General features: G+C 35.4%; 1 protein-coding gene across 1 annotated transcript; it reads left to right on the top strand.

Annotated features, from left to right (window-relative positions):
- Positions 1–224: 224 nt before the first annotated feature.
- Positions 225–22,889, top strand: LOC113228432 (sodium-dependent nutrient amino acid transporter 1-like). Its single transcript, XM_026461735.1, has 14 exons — positions 225–268; positions 466–567; positions 12,965–13,235; positions 13,310–13,517; positions 13,620–13,663; positions 15,875–16,022; positions 16,194–16,272; positions 16,827–16,930; positions 17,096–17,288; positions 17,396–17,572; positions 17,693–17,792; positions 18,090–18,269; positions 18,764–18,858; positions 22,608–22,889. Exons 1-14 carry the CDS (start codon positions 266–268, stop codon positions 22,782–22,784), a joined length of 1,881 nt encoding a protein of 626 aa, XP_026317520.1. The 5' UTR covers positions 225–265; the 3' UTR covers positions 22,785–22,889.
- Positions 22,890–24,374: the final 1,485 nt, after the last annotated feature.

Raw genomic sequence — 24,374 nt, forward strand, 5'->3', positions numbered from 1 at the left:
TTAAATACTCAACGAGGATGTAGGTAGATAGGTATATTGGCAATTAATAATTATTATAAAAAATAGGCAGACCTACACCCCAATAATATCTCTGCGTAGGTTGCTAGCAACTAACACATGCTCTAACCTTTAAAATTATCGTAAGATACCGATAATTATCTCGTCAACACATTAAATAAAAATATCTATTACTAAATATCGTTACTTCACTACTGGTGGTGTGGTTCAAGTGGCGTGTTGTTGGCCACGCTAAATTTTATTTTCAATGGTGATTGATTACGTACATTATTCATGTTAACTTAGTGGGAAATTAATACAACGTAATTTAGGGAACTATAGAAAAATTCATACCGAATCTATTTAATTATGAGTGTTATTACTTACTTTACCATAAATTTATGGTATTTAAAATATAAGAGGAAGCCATATATTATTAAAGTGTTTATTATTTCATTTACACAACAGGATCACAACCAAGCCGCAGGCAAAGAGAATGGACAGATTAAAGGAAAAGGGGAGTTAAATAAAGGATTTGACCCATCACCGGAGCATCTAAATGATGCTGGGGTTAGTAATTTGGTTACATATTAAAATTTAATCGGATAAAATATATAAAAAATGATAACTAAAACGGTATCTGCTAAATTACTCAATTATAAGAATATAAATATCTTGGAAAAATTGTAAATATCAATATTGAGTACTGCATACATTGGCCTACCAATAAACGGCATATCTAAAAGTTAAAGGATTATAGAAACTGGATAATCTACATACAATACACTTCTGTTTTCGTAACACAATACCTACAAGTCGTAGTATGTAGATTATCTATAGATACATCCCAATCATAAGCAGGGATGTATTTGAAATATACAGGCACATTCGTTGAAATACTGAGAAGATGTTGCAAACAAAAAATCCATTAAAATATTCAAATGTAGAATTAAGTAATTAATTAATGTAAAAATTAAGAAAACAGGTTACAAAATAATTAATTATAACAATATATAATGATATTACATTTCTATAGAGTACAATCATTGACTTACCAATAAATGGACATCGAGTTCGCGCTTAAAAGTGTCCGCATCTATAGGGCGTTAAAATCACATACAGAGCGTCAATCGCGCAACAGTCTTCGTTTGTTCGACTGTCAGCGCGGTTGTCCATCATGCAGTACCATATAATAATAACTTGTAAAAATTACTGCAGTAAAGTGTAAAAACAGGGTTTTGTATCATATTTTCACTAAACAAATATATTGTGTTATCATAGTTCTCATTTAAAAATGTAATTTTGTACAGTTTTATAGTATTTAATTTATATATAAATGAATCGTAAATATAAATTACAAAAGCACACAAAATAATAAAATAGCTAACTGTCCTTTTTCTACACATTGCATGCGCTAAAGATGGAAAGAGACCCATTGTGTCAATTTCAAGAAGCTCATATATAAATTTCTTGGTCATTTTCAATTGTTCGAACCACAAGCGATTGAAATATTTAGAACAAAGAAACCATAGACTCGCTTTGATTTTAATCTTATTTTTGAAATGATTTAATTAAACGTTAGCAATAACTAACAAAATATTGTTGTACTCGTTTTACGAAATAACGTTAGCTCGACTTTTCATAATGTGAAATGTATTTTTTTAGAAAGATTACAAAATAAAAACTAATTTTGTCTTTGTGAAAAGCATTAAAATTACACGAAAGCGTAACGGTTTTATTACAAATCGGTTTTCGGAATTACGGATATTTGAGTTTACGTTTAGTTGGAATATCGGTACATTTCTTATAGTATACGCTTATTTTCACATTTGTAGTAATATTTGTATGTATGTATCTGCCCAACTCTTTATTATTTCTTTAAGTGAATTTGTACAAAATGCGACATAATAATATATATAAAAATTAATTAATATTAACGATAAAGGCTACTCCATTACTCTTGTGTTCAAGTAATTTTCAGTTGAAGCTAAATATGGTGCATTTTGTTTAATTTCCAGTAGAAGCTGAATATGGTGCTTTTGGGCCCTTAAATTGTTGCAAGTAAAATTAAGCAGCACTGCAACGACGTTACAATTTAAATTAAATGTTTTAGTTTTTTATATTTCGTTACATGTCACTATGTTTGTATAGGTTAACTTCGGACATTTTTTTTCGTGGTTTTTGTATTAGACCCGACGTTCATTCGTGGATAGGTCAATGAGTACAATCGTTTATTTCATATTATCAATGTCATAATATTACAAATTTTAAATATCTATCGCTATATGATAGTCGTTTCGCTCGTCACCCTGAGATGTAAGTTGCCAAGTCCCTGTACCTGTAATTTTACCACCACCTTTAACCCTTCAAAACCGGAACGCATTAATTAATATGAGGGCATATTACGGCAGAATAAATGAAGTGGGAGTACTTCAATGGACGAACTCTTTCACAAGGAGCTCTACTGCGACTGAATATGAATATGATATGATTATACATTGGAAGACTACTTGGTCTGTCACACGCCTATGCACACGGCGTATTTTACACGCGCCGATGACGCGCGTTTCACGTACGCGCGTTTACGACGTAGATGCTCAAAAAGCAAATTGTTGCGTTTGTATCGATTCAAACGCAAAGAGACGCAAGCGAGAAACGCGTTCTAAGCTCGTCTGTATCGCGTTTAAGGCGCTTTTGAATCGATTCAAACATTGACTTACAAATAAATGGACGACGGGTCTAATACAAAAACCACGAAAAAAATGTCCCAAGTCAACCTATTTAAATGTAGTGACATATAAAGGAATATGAAAAAGCTAAAACGTTGAATTTAAATTGTAATGTCATCGCAGTACTGTCTAATTTTGCTTGCTTCGCTGTCAGAAGAAACAAACGAAGACTAAAGCGTGAATGACGCTCTGTATACGATTTTAACGCTCTATAAGTTCGGACACTTTTTAGCGCGGACCCGACGTCCATATAATTGTAAGTCAATGGATTCAAAGCTTATATATGCCACTAGAGTTTACGCTTAGAATTTCGTGTAAGTAGTTGAAAGAAAGAAAGAAAGAAAGAAAGAAAGAAAGTACATTTATTTGTTTACCACAATGACACCACAAAAGACAAAAGACAAAAAAAGAGAAATCGGAACAAAACAGAACTAAAACAAAACACGATCAAAACATTCAACGTAAAACAAATATATAATTACGAAACAAAAACACAAACAAACACAAAATAAAAATGTATATACAAAAATTAGATAAAATTTTTTGCACTTTATCTAAAACTTACTGAAATTAACAAACGAAAGTAAATGTAATACGAGAAGAGATATCTTATCAAAATGTGCGATGCGTACGCGTGACTACAGCACGTCTGCGGCGTACGCAGATGACGCACGTTTATGGCGCCACTGAATATGTGAACGTGTGCAAAGGTTTACTCATTGCGAATGCATCGCGTTTGAAACGCGTTTACGCGTGTCATCTGCGCGTCTGCGTCGCAGTAGAGCTCCTTGTGAAAGAGCTCGTCCATGGAAGTACAGTCAAATACATGAGATCCCTGAGAGACCCCTAACACGCCCAAAACCGACCTTTTGGTTCTGAGAGCCATCTTACGTATTGAACAAAGAAAAAATTAAAGCAATTTCAACTTTATTGTGTAAGCGATACAGTGGAGTGTTGCCTGAAGATGATGAACATATCTTTAAAACCAATACTAAATTTCGTGATTTAAATTCCAAGTAAATTGGTCGAGCGGCTTGTTGTATCGAGTTACAATACCCGTGTGGTTCGATTCCACGAGCGCTGTTTCGTTTTAACGTTATATTTTTAACAGCATTGTTTCACTTTATAATTTTAACGTTGCCAATCACAATATTTGTTCACTAGAAATTACCTACGTAGGGTGGGTAGATATTATTAATAAAGCGTAGGGTGGGTAAGGATAAATTAACAAATCACGAAATCGCTCTGCAGTTTGCATACGATCGTATCTTCTTGATTACGCATTGTTCCACATTTCGTTCCTATTTGTCTGTACAGTTTTAATTACTTTCAAGGTTTTAATAATAATAATAATATATTTATTTCAGACAACTATTTAGTCCACATGTGTTAGTAACAATTTTATTCTTAAAAATTATGTTAGTAGGCACTGAATCTAAACATTATTAAATTAAAATTAAAATAAAAACATGAACATTGGAAGCAATTAAAAACGAGGCGAAAAAAGTTGCCGCATAAAGGGTGAGTCAATTCTCCTGGCAATGGTTTTCAGTATTGGGTTGGAGCTGGCTCGCAGTCTGCAGAGCAGTGAGGTCGACTTTTTGCGCATAATGGCATAAAAGTCATCAGTGCGAGCCTGTGCAAACATGCCTGACGCGCTGCAGAACCGCGGCAGCCCCAACAACATACGAAAACCATTGTTGTATTGTACTCGCAGGACGCTGATGGCTCTGTGCGTATAGTTGGTCCAAAGGCTGCACGTGTAAAAAACTTGGCAGTATGATTTAAAAAGTAGAATCTTTACTTGTTCACTGCAACGCGCAAACCTTCGCACCACCATATTACACCTGACCGCCAGCGCCCTGCGTTCCCTCTCAATATCCATGAGGTCCTTTAGGTCGTCGGAGACAAAATGGCCAAGGTACTTGTATTGATAGACCCGCTCGAGTTCTTAGAGTTTTAGTGACTTTCAAGTATTCTTTCTTGTTTCAATATGCCGCACTTAACGGAATTATTAAAATTAGAAATTATTCTTCTGTATGAACAAGATTTAGACATTCCTTACACCTATCCAGAAAAAATACAGTATTATATAGTCATAGCTAAATAATATTTTATTTTTAATGTGACTCGAACTATGCTTGCCTCAATTTGCAAAGCAATCCTTATACCACTTGGCCACGATGGCCTTACTACAGCTGGTTGACATTTGTGTTCGGTATTTAAGTAAAAACCACACATTAAAGATCAAATTGGCTTAAAAATTTTCTTAAAATGTCATTCACTAATGAGGCGACCAGGGAGTCTTACCAAAATAAATTTTACGGCTCACAGGTTAAAGATTTTTGTTTAACAATTTTCTCCACATTTTTGTGTTCAGAACCAAAAGGTCGACGAAGTCGGCTTGGGGGGTCAGGTATCTCGTGTACATGACTGTACACCCACATTCCGGTTTAGAAGGGTAAGGGTGCTGGTTAAAATACAGGCACATAAGACTTGGCAACTTACATCTCAGGGTGAGCGGCGAAAAGATAGTATCATATAGTGATATTATATTTAAAATTTGTAATATTATGAGTATTATGACATTGATAATATAAAAGAAACGATTTTGCTCTATAGAAATGTAATAACATTATATATTTTTATAATTTTAATTATCACTCTTCTTAATTAATAATAATGGCTATTGACAGGCGCAGTCGCTAACCTGTTCGTCCCGTCACTTGTTATCATATAAATAAGTATTAAAAAATGTGGTAAAAATTTCTTATAAAAAAATTCCTTCATATTTTTCGGTCTTATCTCATTTTCATCAAAATACTTCGAACTTTCGCAATCATGTCCTTTACTTCGTTATCATTTGTTTGATGCGATATTCAAACGTATTATCTATATATTATTAGGTGAATATATTGTAACCCATAAAAATATATTAGGCCATAAAGACGCATAAAAATATATACTTAAGTCAGCCTTATCTGCCGAATTTTTTATTACCACAACACAAAACAGTTACCTCTTCAGGTTCCGGAGTGAAACTCAGTATGTAGTTATAGGTAGACGGCCGCTTTTTGTCATTATAATGTATAATTATGTTTATTATTTACAATCCTTAACTTATTCCGACTTATAATACTTGACTTGTTAAATTGTCGACGACCTCAGTGGTCGAGTGGCTTGCACACCGATTTTCATGATGTGACCATTTCTGGATCCCGGGTTCGATTCCCTGCTGGGTCAATGTAAAAAAAAACTAAGTTTTATATATTTTCTTCGGTCTGGGTGTTTGTGGTGGGTGTTCGTTGTTTCCAATTTCCTTAACACAAGCGCTTTAGTTACTTACTTTGGGATCGGATCAACGTATGTATGTGATGTCGTCTAATATTTATTTATAATGAACGAATTAAATATTCTTTGATTCACATTAAAATTACAATGACAACACAGAACAGAATGTAAGTATCACAGAGTAAGCCAGGCAACAACAGGCAGCCTTATTGCTAAGTAGCAATTTCTTCCAGGCAACTTTAGGATAGAACAATAAAATAAATTATAAATAGTAATAAGAATAAATAAATATACACAGGACGATTATACCACTAAGCAAAAAGGAAATAAAATTAACAGAATGGAGCGGCGAATTATAAATGAAACCTATCATTATAGAAGATCAATCCACCTATGGACGATTCACCTAATGTTAAAACTCCTATTGTTATGACCGTAGGTCGGAAAAAGGTGTTCCATATATATAGATACATGTATAGACATAGGTACAAGGAGCGACATAGAATTGTTAAAACCACCAAATATTACTTAATTATTTTTTGGAATACCGGATTCCCGGAAATAGTTTTACTGCATCGTAGGACAAACTACTGACCTAAGGAGTCGAAGTTAGATTTTAATGTAATTGTGATGATGCCATGTAAAAAATGCAGTGGATAACTGACAGCCTTGTTGCCATTTCGTCAATGTGACCGTCAATATGCGGGGCGCATTGCGTTATCTAAAGCTAGGGAGAGGCGGAGATTTTTTTATTCTCTGCTTTGGTAAAAGGTCAGATGCATGTATCTATATATGTGGAACATCTTTTTCCGACCATTGGTTATGACTTGCTTTAAAATACTTAACGAATATGTCATCTAGTGATAGATTCACCTAATGTGAGTTAGGTGCTAACCATGTTAAGTTTGCAGCATTGTACGGTTAATGGCATCAAGTTTGAAATTTCACCGGTTTTGATAATTAGTTTCAACCATAGACTCGGCTTGTACGCACAGCTCTGCACTAACGTTCATCATTGAAATTAGACGTTATATTAACAACGATTTGTTCACATAAAAAGAACTTTGCCATAGGAGGACTAGATCAGCTTTGAAATGTTTCTGCTCCTCAAGAGGAGTTTATACCAGTGGTTGTACCATTATAACACCCTAAAATGGTACTGGCAGAAACCAGCACTGTTTGACTTTTCACGGTTTACAGTATTGATTCTGAATAAGGGCCATTTCAGCACAAACTGTTGTAATTTGATATGACCAGTACAAAATTTTGTTTTTCTCTATAAATATGTGTTTATACCAATGTGTACTAATGTACGTTCTATGTGCTTTTGTGTTATACCTTGAGAAGTGATTGTAAATGTTTGTTTCTGCTTGTATTTGTGCCGAATAAACGTTTGATCCATATATTTTAAAACTTTTACTCGTGCATATGCCATACGAAATAAATGAAATAGTGAAAAAAAATCAGCGCCTTCAGCATACCGTGTCTGACGCTCTCGCAATTGTACTACAGAATGATCCACCAAACCTTATGAATTTTTGTATGTACTTGTTGCAGATCTGTGTTTTTAGTTTTTACCGACTTTATTATTAATAATTATAACAAACTAGTTGAGCAATTTCAGAAAAATAATTGAATATTGTATTAGCAAAATAGTGAAGTGATATTCAATAAATTTAATATCCTCTTAATCTTCTAATACTAACGTCCAAAACCAAATTGAGATTTAGGTCTCGAATTTATATTAAAAAAAATATTTATACTAAAATATTATAGTAGTGAAATAATCACAAAAAATCTCAATTTAGTAATTTATGTGACTGTTACATAATGAAAGGCATTAAAATACGAGTGAGGGTTTATGAAACGATCCAACAGGCGAATTTCATAAAAACGTCTTAATAGTGCTTTAATGCCTAATTATGTACAGTTACATACAGCTTTATCTACACGCATGTTATAAGCTCTCTGTGATGTGTTCAGGAATCGTATGTTACGACTGACGAAATCAGTGTTGCCAGGTCAAATCTGAAAAAATCGGAAGATATTGCACAGGAAAAACAGTAGATGCTGAACTTATAGTGTTTGAAACACTTTTAATCGATTTTCTTCAAACATTGTCATCTAATATTTTTGTTGTTATTTTACTATGTTGGTATATGACCATAAAAATGTATTTGGATAATAATACCATAGATGTTACTTCCCCGCATTTTCTAGACCTGTGACTGACAAATATGCCGAAATAGCAAAAAAAATAATGAATGGACTATGTTCTATGATTTGACCACATTGTAAAGTTTTGCAAAAACTCCGACAAATCTTCAATATGTTTAGAGAGTCACAGTTGAGATCACGTTAATGCTAAATGCATGCATGTAAAAGATTGTTAGTAGATACATTTATGGACCAGCTAAAAAAAACGTTATCAGTGGAGTGCATAAAATACCTACTTTATCCAATAAGAACAGTTTACAACATTTTTTATTTAATGTGCTCTACACTTTCATTCCAAAAACATAAAGTACGACGTCGTAAAACTTTCTCACGCATGTCACACAACCGCAGTTTTTATTTTTAATTCATAGACAAACTAGAATCGGCTCCATCTTTCATATCGTTCGATATCAAGTAACGTGTGAAATTGTCATAATTGTAAAATAATTTCTCGTTAAATAAAAATACGCGATGTTTGTTTAGTAAAATTACGAAACCACACCATCAAATCGCACCATCTATATGCTCCTTGGCGAAGCTAACAGTTGACACTAGACTATCCTCCTGAGGCCTGAGTTGAAAAAAGCATGTGTCGTTATGACCGAATGTTCTTTACTTAGCACAAAATTTGTATCACCTGTAAATCCTGAACATTGAGGTCCAGTTTAAACTATTTTAAACTGTTCCACACATTTTTCTCTGGAACAAAACTTTTTTTTTATAAATATGAAAGGAAAATTATGCACAAAATTAAAAGGCCCACACATTTGTTCTTTCTAAAGTACACCCGGTCTTAATATAATCACGAAGAAATAGAATTAAAATATCTATTTTAATCGAAAACAGTTGTATTTTTCAGTCTTATTAAGGTAATATTTACCTTACGAGAGAGTATATAAATGTTTGCTACATTATGTAGCAATGTAGCAAACATTATTTATACACCGTCAGAAAACTAATTGATTCAATAACCATTTAAAATAGCGAAAATTTCTACAAAACAAAGTATATTTAAACATCAAAAGGCAACTCGAAGTAATATCACGAGGATTTTACTCAAAATATCTAAATACTATTGAGATCTAGAGACTTAAGGACTTTACACATGTAACTAACATTAGTTATGTGTCAAATTATTATTGAGATCAATCAGTACAGTAACATAAATTCACTTATTCTTAAAAGTTTTAATAGCCGTCATATTTATTAAGTTAATTTTGACCAAGAAACAAACAATCTAAAAAACATAATAGAAACATTAATCTCTAACTAAACAAATGTTTAGAAACTTAATAAAACTTTGCGTGAAGGGGGCAGGGTATACTCAACTTCTGGCTCACTACTGGTTGTATCACTTTCTTCTCCGTCGTCTCTCAAATCGTCGATATCAGGTTTTTCCTATGTGAGATCTCATCATCGTCTGCATCTTCTACTTCAGACGCGTTGAAAATCTGATTGATTATAATCAAATACGTAATCTTGTAGCACTACATATTAAAAATACAAATTATAAAAGTGAATCGTCCTTTTAACCGACTTCAAAAAAGGAGGAGGCTCTCAATTCGAATGTATTTTTTATGTGTAATGTAATGTAAAGTAATGTTACGCGATTACTTCGAATAGTGAACCACTTTTGATGATTATTTTCTGTTGGAAAGAGGGTACCTTAGCATTGGTCCCATTTAAATTTGAAGAAAATATTTGACTTCTAAGGGTGGCAAATTAGGGGATGAAACCGGCACTTTACGTTAACCGCATTCAATAAAACTTTGCAAATAGATGTAATTCCAATAAACATACGCAAACTTTTGAGATCTTTTTTAAATAAAATAGTTATAATTATAATTATAAATATAATTTATTATTATCTATTTTAGAAAGGACAGCATTACTAAACAGCGACCGGAAATGGTTCATGCAGAACAAATTAATGAAGTGAATTAACTAGATAATAACCAGACATACTTTACAAATAACAAATTCATATCATAATCTACGTTGCTATTGATATTGCACTGTGTATTCCGTGAAAGTAATACAACATTATGATAAAACACATATTTGGGAGTATAAAAACAAAATAACATTCGAAAATAAATAAAAAAATTATATATAATTCGTTGATTTATTTACTTTGCTTACGGTGAGCCGCCGTTGTCACCTGCTCGTGGCCGAATAATTATTCTAACATGGCGGTTTATTTATTCACTTTTGATTTTTATGAAAAAGACAGACTTATAAGCTTTCACAATATTTTTTCCTGTTCTAATATGATGATTGTGGCTACTTTTTTCTAAAAAAAACTAATTATTCCTTTTAACCCTTAATCGGATGCGAGCTAATCGGCTAGTAATGATAGGTTTTTCAGTTTATTCTGGTTAAATATAATATAAAGAAGAAACCTAATTTATAAGAAATTAAAAAAAAATAGTAGGGTTGGTTTTTTTAAGGTGGACCAATTTTCTAGAACTTTTATTAGTGCATTGTTAGACAGTGGTCTATTCGATGACATCTTTCCCTGTAAAAAATTGAAATTGCTCAATTAAGTAAATAACTATCAAAAACTATAGTAAATGACACAAGATGAAAGATAAACAAATACGAAAAGAACGGACAATGGTCATATATTAGCCACGTACTTTCAACACATTTTTTAGATATAAATTATATTGTAAACTACCGTTTCTGTACCTTCAACACTTAAAAATATCATTAAATCCACAAATAAATCATAATTATTTACTTACCGAAATTTTTCAAGTCACAAATCAAATAATTAAAAAAAAAACGCGGTCAGAGTACCGTTTATGAAACTTTTTACCGCCAATTTGAATTTGACGTTCATTAGCGCTTTATTCTTTTATTTTTTTAGGTAGTACTGCCAACATGACAAAATAGAACGTTTTTTCTAGTAAAAAAAGAAAGTTATAATGGATGCGTTCAGATTTTACTACTGTAAATAGTTAAACAATTTGACTTATGTAGGTGGCATGTATTCTACCATTGTTTGAATAAGGGTTAAAGGAACACTCGGTCATAATGGCAACTTAGAGTTTGTAAAAATCAGGACTTAATGATCATCGCCATTTTGTTCTTAAAGAAGTACGCGACGACTCAGGAGGATATAATTCCGAATTCACAACGTGACTCGGCTTGTCTTATTTTTTTTTCTTCATGAAAATGCGGAAAAATTATTGAAAACAAAGTAATTTTAATAGATTTTATTATTACATACTTTTCTTTTCTTAACAGTCAAAATTCTCTGAATGTAAATAACATTAAGTACTTAAACATTACTACGATAGGACGATTCGGAACATCAAAAAAGAAAGAGATGGCATTATATAGTTCACATAGCGTTATCTCTTTCCTATTTTTTAGGCTTGTAGTTCATGAACTCATGAACTACGAACTATTAGGAATATATTCTCGACACTGACCGACACGAACTTGTTCGTCTTGGACGGCTTTAATAGTTCATCTTTCTTTTTAGTTCAGTACGAACTAGGAACTGTCCGCGTTGATAGTTCACTTGTCTTTTATTCAGTAGGAACGGTGCGACCGAATAGCGATCTTTCACTACTTTTAGTACTAGTTCGTGTGGGATGCACGATTGAATGTTGCCAGCTGGTTCTAAGTCTCTAATACGTATCTACATTATGTACAAGCTTACAAAAAAGTTATATGTTTTGGTAGGTGTGATAGGTATCTGTATGTATAATATCAACCTGTAAAATATGAAAGAAAATCAAATAGTACCGATTCCATACAAATTGTATTTTTAAATGTTTAGTACAGTGTAGTATTTGACCTCATAATACTAAAAGTCCGTAGTAGTTCATGTGAATAAAATTACTAGTTTGGAGCGATCGTTCAATGTCCGAGCAAGGACAAAACGAACTAACTAACTAAGGAACTAGATGAACTAGAAGACCGACCTAGTTCAGTTGCCGATTGAACTAACTAGGATCGCTTCCTCTAAGGACCGATCAGGCACAAGTCTACTATTTTTAGTAAGGAATAGACAATATTGGGAAATCATTCGTTCTTTCATCACTTTTGCAATACTAAATTACTTGGTTGACAGGTTCGTCAAGGTACAAATATGAGTAATATTGTAATAAGCTTACTTTAAGCTTACATTGAAATAAGATTGTTTTTGGAAAGGTTATGGTAGGCCCCCTGTTTACCCTTATGCTGGTCGTAATTTGTGGTTTTTGAACAAATTATAGAAAGTTAATGATATGTGTTTAGATAAAATATATATTTTGTGTATTTAAAAATTTCTTTGGTGCTCGTTTGTTCCCATAGCTATGAACACCAACTGATGGTTGCACCTTTTTGTTACACCTGTAGGTATGTAACACTTAAACGCCAAAATTATGTTTTTTTTAAAACATTCTGTATATGTAAATATATATATTATATGTGTGTACATGGTATATATATGTATACATATTAGATTGTTTATGTGGGATATTGTCATGTATTATATGTTACATATCGTATGTATATTTTATATTGTGTGTAAATAATGTATCATGATTATTTATAAATTTTGATCATATCTTTTTATTCGTCATATTATGCACCCCTGTTATTTATTCTTAACTTAGCTCTCCGGTTGACTGGTAGAGAATGCGTAATGGCATGAAGTCTGCGACTTGTACGCAACTTTGTGTGCATTAAAGTCAAATAAATAAAATAATTCTCGAAATTTTATTTTACAGGCCGAATCACAAGCACGAGATGGGGGTAATCGGCAAAAATGGTCCAACCCAACAGAATTTCTTATGTCCTGTATTGCTACTTCAGTAGGATTAGGCAATGTATGGAGATTTCCGTACGTCGCCTACCATAACGGTGGCGGCGCTTTCCTCATACCGTACCTAATTGTACTAGTTTTGATAGGAAGACCTATGTATTACTTGGAAACGTTCCTGGGGCAGTTCTCTAGTTCGAATTGTGTGAGAATATGGGGTTTGTCACCAGCTATGAAAGGTACGCGTTTAAAGAAGCACAACAGAATTATTACGTGTTTAAATTAATCAAACTTATACTAAGCATTTTTGCAGGTACTGGCTACTCTCAGGCATTAGGAGCATTTTACGTGTTGTCTTACTACATGTCCATTATAGCTCTATGTCTTTATTACTTGGCAATGAGTTTCTCGTCTACGCTACCCTGGGCTGAATGTAGGGAGGGATGGGAAAATTGCGTACCTTCTTCAGGATCCGGGGAGCCGTTAGAAAATGGTGTCAGCAGTGCTCAATATTACTTTATGTTAGTAGTCTGAAATACTTAAATAAGTAATATTTTTGTTCCTCTAGCGATTGAAAAAAGTCGTGTTATTATAATATTCATATAGACACGTTATTTTTACAGAAATGTCGTGCTTCGACAAACTGACGGAATAGAAGACGGCATCGGTAAGTTCTTTTTGTGTCAGAGCGTGTATTAACTACTTATATTTTGTTAATCGGCATCGCATTTATATTAGACATGAGCGCCGATAAACAACCGGCGGCGGCGCGCCAACAGAAAAGTGTCGGCGGCGGCGGCGTTTCGGCGGCGCGAACGCGACCCTAAAACGAATTTGTATATCGGTGTTTGTTTTTACAAAAACCGTTATACCAATACTTTTTGAAAGGAAAAAATTAAATAACGTATTTTCTATAGCAATTAAATTTTTATCAGTTCTGCATTTTTATCAGCTTCCATATTGTGTACGCGTAGTGAAAATGGCGACGCTAGAAATTGACAAATTATTTTTTTAAACAAAACATCTTCAAATATAACTTTTGTCGCCTATTCGGCTGCGGCTGAGGCTGGACGGCACCCTGGCCTACACTGCAGAAGACAAGGCAAATCTTTCAGATCTTCCAGAGGCGAAGACTTCGCGTCTGGATCTCATGTTACCTAAGGCTGGCTGCACTATAGCGCCAGTTCGCATAGTTAGAACTCTGCGGAATCTAGACGTGAATAAAGCTAGCGGGCCAGATGGACTTCCAGAACTAGTCCTACGTAACTGTGCGCCTGAGTTGTCTCCTGTTCTCACACGCCTACGCCTGTACCGCCTCTCACTTGAGACTGGTGTAGATCCCAGGTCGTGGAAAGTTGCAAACGTGCAACCTGTGCCCAAAAAGGGAGTTGACTCTGTCAACTATAGACCTATCTCAGTCACTTCCATACTCTGCAAGACTATGGAACGTGTACTCAACAACCGTCTCTTGTCGTACCTTGACGACAACGACCTGCTCAGTGATCGCCAGTACGGATTCCGACGACGGCGATCAACTGGGGATCTTCTTGTGTATGCCTGTCACATATGGAGCGAGGATAAAGAAAAGCAAAGTGAAGCACTTGCAGTATCTTTGGATATTTCTAAAGCCTTTGACAGGGTCTGACACGCAAACCTTTTAAGTAAGCTTCCCTTTTAAGGGCTTCCCACTTTGCAAATGGATCTCGGATTTCTTGAGCGAACATTCGATTCGAGAGGTCTTAGAAGGCTACTCTTCCGAACATATGGCGATAGATTCCTCAGGGTCCCATATTATCTGCAACTCTCTTTCTACTGCAACCAATCAATGATATGTTAATTCCAGGTACCTTTGCGTATGCTGATGACAACACAGTTGTAGATAGGTACTTGACCAATGCAAAGGTCAGTGGAGAGGAAATCAGTCTTGTCGAGAGTCTATGGTTAGCCGTTTGGGTTTGACACTCAAGGCAGTCTCGATTGGGGCGATGCCAATCTTGTGAAGTTTAAATGCAGGCGTGTTTATTCTCCACAAAACGGAGTCCCTTTGAGCTGACTCCGACTTTTCGTGATATATCCATACCGATAGCCGACTGTCTCTAGCTACTTGGAATGGACCTGTCGTCCAATTTGTACTTCGACAGATACGTTGAATCCATGGCCAAACATGCAACAATGAAGTTTGGGATCCTTTCCAGGGTGAAGCGTTACTTCACTTCGGGACAGTTGCTTCAGCTGTACCAAGCACAAATCCGGTCGTGCATGGAGTACTGGTGCCACCTTTAGGACGGCTCTGCTACATACCAACTGGCCACCTTGGATTCAATTGACAACCGTGCCAAGAAGGTGACTCGGAATTACTGGAGGCGAAGCTGCAGAGCCTTGAACACCGCCGTAAAGTTGCCAACTTATCGGTATTTTACAGGATATATCACGGAGAGTGTGCGATGGAATTACACGATTTAATTCCGCTTTCCCCTTTCCATCACCAGGTGACTAGGCGTAGACTAGGGTTCCACCTCTATGTTGTAGATATTCCAAAGATTCGCACGAAGCGTTACGCTTCCACATTTATATGGCGAACTGCTATGGAGTGAAATTCCCTGCCTGCACGTTCCCTGAACGTTATAACTTGAGCCTTTTCATGGCGAAAGTGAATAGGCATTCATCCATCGTCAACCTCATCGTCACTTTCCATCAGGTGAGATGGAGGTCAAATGCGAACTTACATTTTATAAAAAAAAGTTTTGTCTTAGAAAAGTCATTTTCTGTTCACTATTACATTTCTCTATAAGTATCATCAATTGTAATTGTAGCTTAACTATCAAATATTTTTTTATAAACAGTTCAAATTAATGAAAAAGACAACAAATTGTTTCAGGAGCGCCATTATGGGATTTGACACTCTGCTTATTTATTTCCTGGCTTTTAGTATTTGTCATCGTTTATCGAGGAGTTAAAAGTTCAGGCAAAGCTGCATACTTTTTGGCATTGTTCCCCTACGTGGTTTTATTTATCCTCCTTATCAGGTACCTTGTTTTTCTTATAGTAGTTAGTAGGTAGGTGGTTTGATAGCTTGAAGTAAATATGTAGAATAGGTGTAAGTCACTCTGATGAATAAAAAATGCAAATGTTGGACAATTTAGATCTTGGTGTTAGCATATTTGTCCAACCAAGTGTTATTAATTTTGTTTCTTCAGGGCTGTGACTCTACCGGGAGCAGGGAACGGAATTCTGTTCTTTATAACGCCAGAATGGAAAAAAATATTAGAAGTCAAGGTATGTTCCAATCAAAAAGATCTATCGAGTTCTTAGGTTTTCGCGATTGTTACACATAGGAAATAAAACTATTTTTCCGGATTTAAATCGCGTATATTTGTTTTTTCAAACAAACCAAAAGTTTCGGGCCCTTTACAGGTCCCATGGTCACGGCTGACTCTCGTTGAACGTCGGTTTGTTTGAAAAAAACAAATATACGCGATTTAAATCCGGAAAAATAGTTTCAAAAAGATCTAATTAAAATAAAAAAATAATAAAATAAAAAGATCTAATTAACACTTGTAATTCCTGTAATTGCAAAAAATACAATAAAAATGCACTACTTTATACATACATATCTTATATGTGGGATACACGCTTCGCCACGATCTCGAAAACGTCTGCCACATTGTTCCAATTCGCAAGAAGCTTTCGCCTTCCTAAGGCCGCTAACAGTCTACATGCGCGAAGTCGATGGTAGTACTCGTAGAGGAAGCTTCGTACACGTTGGTGGTATATAAAGGACATAATGATGGAGTGCTTAGGGCTTTCTTTCTTATATTTTATTTTTACAGGTATGGTATGCGGCAGTCACCCAGGTGTTCTTCTCGTTGTCTGTATGTTCTGGCGCACTTATTATGTTTGCATCATTTAATACATTCAAGCAAAACGTTTACAGGTTGGTAGCTTTTTAGTTTTATAGATTGTAGGTACTACATATTCATTCTTGTAATACATATGATTACTATATATTATATATATTATATATTATATATTACATATGATTACTATATATTCATAATTATCATAGCATAATATAACATTAATATATTCTTACATTTAGGACTGCCATGATAGTGACGACTCTTGACACATTCACAAGTTTGATTTCTGGGATCACGATCTTTGCTGTGTTGGGCAATTTGGGGCATGAATTGGGACAACCAGATATCACGAAAGTAATAAATTCTGGTGGAACCGGTCTAGCGTTCATCTCTTACCCCGACGCCATTGCAAAGTATCCTTTCGTGCCACAGGTGATTGACAACAATTTCTTCAATTAGTTTATGTAAAAAGATTTTTACGAATATATTACCGTTTTACACTATTTTTGTACGATACTTCAAAATATGTTGTTTTTCAGCTTTTCGCTGTGCTCTTCTTCTTGATGATGGCGGTCCTTGGTGTTGGTTCTGGCGTCGCGCTGTTCTCCACTATAAATATTATAGCCGTAGATGCTTTACCGAACGTCAAATTTATCGTAGTTACTGCGATTGGGTGCGTAGTGGGCTTTTTATCCGGACTTGTCTATGTTACTCCCGTAAGTTATTGCACACTTCATACAATTGATTTCCTTTTTATTATTTCTATACGTATATTCCTTTTTTTTATATATTATAATTCGATTTTTGAATGTAACTCGTACCTTTTCTCATTTAAGGGAGGACAATATATTTTTGGATTAGTTGATTTTTATGGCGGTACGTTTGCCAGATTATTTGCTGCTATTATTGAAACAATTGGCGTGTTCTGGATTTACGGTAAGTAAAGCGACCCGAAATTGTGCGGTATAAAATGGTATAAGTAGAATATAGTTCATATCGAGTGCTTAGGATTTTGCGGCTTGTTACACATAGGAAATGAAAGTGTTACGTTTTTGTTGTGTTTTGTTACATCGTTATTAGACATAACTGGTTGACCGTGACCATGGAACCGGTAAAGGGCCCGAAACGTCGGTTTGTTTGAAAAAAAAACCAAATATATACGCGTTTTACACCCGAAAAAATTGTTTCATTTTCTAGAACTCTATTCTATGATACTTTGGTATGTTTTTTCAGGTTTGGAGAATATTTGCGTCGATATTGAGTGTGCTCTTGGTCGCAAAACTGGCATATACTGGCGGTTATGTTGGTCTATATTGACTCCTGGTATTATGTTCACAGTATTTATGTATGCCATGGTTACAACTGATATTTATAAATATGGAGACGAGTATGAATATCCACCAGCTGCTTACAGTGAGTATCCTTAGCCTACTACTCAAAATTATGCTCATAGGAGACTAGGGAACATTTGAGTCACCTCATGTCTGTCTATACAATATATCCTGATAATGTGTCTATTTATCGAGTTTTGTGAAATAGCAACCAGGTTAACGCAGCAACCGTTCCCTAATTCTATTATATACCAAATAGTCTACAAAAGTAAAAATAAAAATATAATATGCAAGTGTCAACAAATATCAAGCAATAACACTTAGAAAAAGTGGGTCAAGTACACACTGTAGGTGTCTGTCTTCTTTTTGTGTGGCATACATTATAATACTTGCCATCATAGTGAAAGCATTTGGCAATTGACCAAAGCCGATTGTTGCCCAATGTTTCCAGACGTACAAGAAAGGAATGGTACATCGTGCGGGTAGGATTCTTTCGTGCACGTCACTAGGAGTCTGTATGCCATCTATAACAGTATACTTTAGTATTTTACAATAGAATTCAATTTTTTTTTTCAGTTGCTGGCAACATGCTTCAATACGCTGCCATGGTGGTGGTTCCTATAGTTATCATTGTAGTGTTGTTCCAACATAGATCTAATGGTTTCTTAGAGGTAAAAATTAACCTTCAATTATTAAGTTTAAAATTCATGTGGGCTGTGTTGTGCGCGGAGTCTGTAACTCATAAAATTTTATCCATATCCTGGAATAAATACCTCCTGCACTACATATATCGCATAATAAATCTAACTTATTTATAAGCTCCAGCTCATTTAACTGTTTCTAGTTTGTTTTTATAATATCAAGTGACGGGACGAACAAATCGTGTGCCTGATGGTAAGCTACACGCCTGTCCATAACGGTTGCAGTGCCACTCAGAGCTTTAAATCGCAAAGATCTGAGGGGCACTGCCACTGCGCCCGTCATTTTCAGTTCATTTTTGTAATACCGGAAACTATTATTAAATTATAATAATTTCGTTGAAATTAAATTGCCATGTTATGATTTAACAATCAAAGACTAGCTTCTTTGCATATTATAATACGAGTAATTTAATGTGCCCGAAAACTACACCAAACGCCTGATCTCAAACTAGGGAATTCCCTGTACTATGAGTATCAGAGCAAAGAAATTCACTCTGGGGTACTTTCCAGAACACTCAAACCGGAACCAATTTAGAAATGTTCATTTCCCAAATTGGTCCTACTGAGACCTCCGTATCCAGCGCCCTAAGTGTAAACCGCCACCGAGATCGTCAATATATCCTTATATGTCATATATATACAAAATAAGATTGTTTAGGTATAATTTAAAATAGCCGACTCCTAGTCCGCTCACGCGATGCGCTCCTCCTACCGCAAAATGGCGGCTATTTGGTTTCGCAAATTAGAAAAGCATTCAGTTTAAATACAATATTTTATAAATAAAAATTATTATTCTGCATTGATAAATAAATACCCTCCGTACTACCAACAAAAACATCTCAAATAAAATGCAGTAATACACTGCAAATCCTGCACTTAAAAAGCACTACACAAACACAAACATTAAATTTTTGGTGTACTTGGATAAATATGATAATATTTCGTTTGAGAGGTTCTAACGTTTACCATGAAATTACTCTTTAAAGTATAGTTTATAAACATTGATATTCAGGGTAAACTTAAAAAACGCTACTTACTGTATGTTTTCAATAAATAAACACCAAAATCACCAGCCCAAACAATAACACACACGATTGTCGTGATGTATTTTTGAAGTTGTTTATTTTTTTAAATGACAGACCCAGGCATTAAAAACTTTATAGTTTGCTAGAGTAGTTACCGAAATAGCAATTAATATTAGTTCTTTTACCTGTTATAATTTCGATATCCGATAAATCGGTATAAAATCATCACCGGCACCTCTAGGTGTGGTATGCGTCCACGGCTGCATGTATCGCGTGAGCGGTTAGTTATCAGTGACTAGACCGCTATATGTGAACACGTGTGCTTCTGGAAAATTGTTCAAGCAGAAGCTGTAGTGGTGTCAGGACACCGAAACGCAAATAAAAATGAATGTTTTAGCTACACACCACAAAGCTGAAGACTTTGGCAGCTTTGGCAGGTTCCGGAAGCACACAAATAAAATTAATCCTAAGACTGCTATCCCAGGCAGTGTTGACGGTTGGTGCGAGCCTGCACGGATAGCAAATATGTTTGGGGCGCATTTTAAAGTATAGAGTCCGCTCGGAGAGGTGTTGGAGATGGTCTCTACTGAGGATCGTCATTTTGATCGGCAAGTTAGCTTCTGTTTTGCTCTGTTTTTTGTTTTTTTCGAAGGCTTTCGAAATGGTCTCGTATAATATCCTCTGGGGCAAAATGCAAAAGAGCACAAGAACGCTGGGAGAGGTGATCGAGTTGCTCCGTTTTTGGTATGCCAATCAAACCAATCAAGTGAGATGGGCAGGTGCGTTCTGGGATATGTACAAATTGGAGTGTGGGGCGAGATAGGGAGGACTTAGCTAGGTTCTTCAATTTGTACATCGACGAACTGATCGCAGGACTCAGCAAAACGGGTATTGGATGCTCAATTGGTGGCACTAGAGTCAATAATGTAAGTTACGCGGATTATATGGTGCAGCTGTGCCCTTCGATCAGTGCGCTCGTTAGGCTGTTAAAAATATGTGATGAATACTTACGGGGTGACACTTGGTTTAAGGTACAATACTAATAAAAGTGAATTGTTAGTATTTAAGGCTGGTAACAAAGCCCTCTTATCAACCTCAACTGTGCATCTGTGTGGAGCTCCTTTCAAACGAGTGACACGATTTACGTACCTTGGTCACTGGGTTACCGAGAACCTCTATGATGATGTAGACAAAGAAAGAGAGCGCAGGTTTGCACGCTGTGATGGGGATGTTAACACTAACTTTTTCAAGGCGTTTAAGACCTTTTACACGCAGTCTGTGGACAAGCTACATTAAAAAGACGGCCAATGCTCTATGTGTTAACCCCCTCTGCTTCATACCACAGCTCAAAACATAGTCAACAGATTGAGCGTTTGCCCGCTTTCATCAGTTTTGTCCAGAGCATAATCATATGACACCAGTGGGGTGATTCACGTAATCAAACCGTTACGATATCGTAGCGATTTAGTCGTTGAACTGCTTTTTCGTATTCACGTGTGACAGTGAACGTCAACGCATCCAATTTTAACCGCTCACGCGATTCATGCGTCTCTGGAAGCATACCACACCTAGAGGTGCCGGTGATGATTTTATACCGATTTATCGGATATCGAAGTTATAACAGGTAAAAGAACTAATACTAATTGCTATTTCGGTAACTAGTCTAGCAAACCATAAAGTTTTTAATGCCTGGGTCTGTCATTTAAAAAAATAAACAACTTCAAAAATACGTCACGACAATCGTGTGTGTTATTGTTTGGGCTGGTGATGTCGGTGTTTATTTATTGAAAACATACCGTAAGTTGCGTTTTTTAAGTTTACCCTGAATATAAATGTTTATAAACTATACTTTAAGGTGTAATTTCATGGTAAACGTTAGAACCACTCAAACGGAATATTATCATATTTACCCAAGTACACCAAAAATTTCATTAGTGCTTTTTAAGTGCAGGATTTGCGGTGTATTACTGCATTTTATTTGAAATGTTTTTGTTGTAGTACGGAGGGTATTTATTTAGCAATGCAGAATAATAATTTTTATTTTTTTAAACTTGTGTTTAAACTGAATCCTTTTCTAATTTGCGAAACCAAATAGCCGCCATTTTGCGGTAGGATGAGCGCATCGCGTGAGCGGTTAAAGTAGTTCGATCCAAATGTCGTTAAAGCGTAATCTGGTATATGAATCGAACTTAAATCGACTCTAAACGACAAGTCATACGTATTCCGCTAAAATTTTGATGGTTCTTTCAAAAGACTTTCGACGACTAAATGTTAAATTTCACAATCCACGATGTCGGTCATTAGTCGTTTCGTTTCGATTCTACTCACTTCAAGTGATACGTGAATACCCATTTTGGATAGGACTTCGATCGAATGACGACGTAACTTCAATGATATTTTGATAGCTTGAACTTACGTGAATCGCACTACAGGTCAAAAGCTTTTGAAACTCTAAGAAGCAGGCATATACTGGGGCCTTTTGACATAGTAATCAACAGTATATTTGATATATACTGCACATGTTGCCTATAGTCAGCATCGCAGACCATGTCAACACTTACATCATTCACAATTTTTTTTCTAAAGTATTCAGAAAAAAATAATTATATATCGCTATTTTGTTAAGTAAACGTAAAATAGTGATTTCTGAAATTTTTAGGCTGAAGTGTGATCCGCATCTTATTCTGTTTCCAGACTGTCCGTTGTGCATTCCGCAAATCGAGCACCTATGGTCCATCAATACAAACCGATTTCGACGAATGGAAATCTTTCCGGAGAGATGCAAAGATTGAACGAAAGAACCGAACAACGAATCATTTTAAACATATGCTTCTCAGTGTTATTGGTAGCTATCGTAATAAAAGGATTTAGCGCCTAACAAAACAAGACGTATACATTCCTTTATTTAATGTTTTACCAGCAATTTGTATGTAATTCCAACAATTGTAAATAAATTTAGCACACTATTTAGAACATTTTGTTTATGTACGTTGAGCTCACTATAAGTTTCTGGAATTAATAAGAAAAAAATACTATAAATGGTCAGAAATGAATTTATTGTTTCTCAAACTATTCTCCGTTAGCGTTAATGCACTTTTTCATACAAATGAACCAATTTCGAAAACATTTATGCCGCTACTCCGTGACAATCTCTAAAACATATTTTTGTACTCTTCGACAGCCTCTTCAGGTGATGAAAATCGTCGACCGCCTAACTAGTTCTTAATTTTTGGAAAAAAATAAAAGTCACAAGGTGCCAGGTCGGGACTGTACGCGAGATGGATCATAAGATCAACGCTGTTCACTTTCGCAAAATTCATTTGTCTATCTGGCCGTGTGAGAACTGGCATTATCGTGGTGCAAGATGATACCGCGTTTACGTTTATTTTTACGGAGTTTGTCAATAACTTCCGGCAAACAAATGGTCGTCTACCAATCACTATTCACGGTACAACGATTTTCGAAGGCAACAGTAGCCAGCGTGTCCAGTTTTATTAAAAAAAGAAGCAATCATCCGCTTTGAGGCACTTTGCACGCGCACCACTTTGGTTGGTTTCGGCTTATCTTGAAAGACTCATACGCTTGATTACTGCTTTGTTTTGGGATCGTAACTATAAATCCATGTTTCGTCACCTGTTACTATGTCCCCACACCAAACTTGACACCCCTTCGTTGAATCTGGTAAACATGTCATTGCACCAAGTGACGCAATCTGTTTTTTGGGCCTCAGTCAAATTGTGTGGAATCCACCGAGAGCACAGCTTTTTCACACCCAAATGTTCGTGTAGTATTGATTGTATTTGACTCATGCCTATGCCTAAAAATGCCCGAATCTCATGGTATGTCACATGCCTGTCTGTTGATCATACGGCGCACAGCATCGATGTTTTTGTTATTCACAGCAGTGGACGGGCGACCATCACGAAATTCGTCACTGTCACTTCGTCACACACACACGAGATTCATACGACCGCGTTGGAATTCTGCAAACCAGCTATAAATAGTCGTCTTGCATGGTGCTTCATCGCCAAAAGCAGTTTGAAGCCGAGCGAAGCTCCGCTAAGCTGTTCAATTACAGTTAAAGTCGTAGAACATCATACCACGAAAATTTTCACGAGTTAAATCCATGGTTATGTAGACAACCAATTTCTAAAATGACGCCACAATATAAAAACAAGTGACAGTCAGATGAAACAATTTTCAAATGTTGTAGTTACGTTTTTAAATATTGTTTATGTAAGTAACCAGTTCCGGAAACTTATATTGCGCCCTATGTGTACCACTTTCCACTCCCAAAAAACAATTGTCAATAAAATATCACGGATATTATTTTAAAAGCATATTTTGCATAAGAAGTAATCGTAATAAATTGTTACGTGCAATAAAAAACTTTTAAAATGTAGATTAAATGCTAATATTTATGAATTATATACTTACCTATAAGCCACTTTGATTTGGTCA

The sequence above is a fragment of the Hyposmocoma kahamanoa genome, unplaced genomic scaffold (genome assembly GCF_003589595.1).
Source record: "Hyposmocoma kahamanoa isolate Upper Pololo Valley unplaced genomic scaffold, ASM358959v1 232, whole genome shotgun sequence".
Classification (NCBI taxonomy): Eukaryota; Metazoa; Arthropoda; class Insecta; order Lepidoptera; family Cosmopterigidae; genus Hyposmocoma; species Hyposmocoma kahamanoa.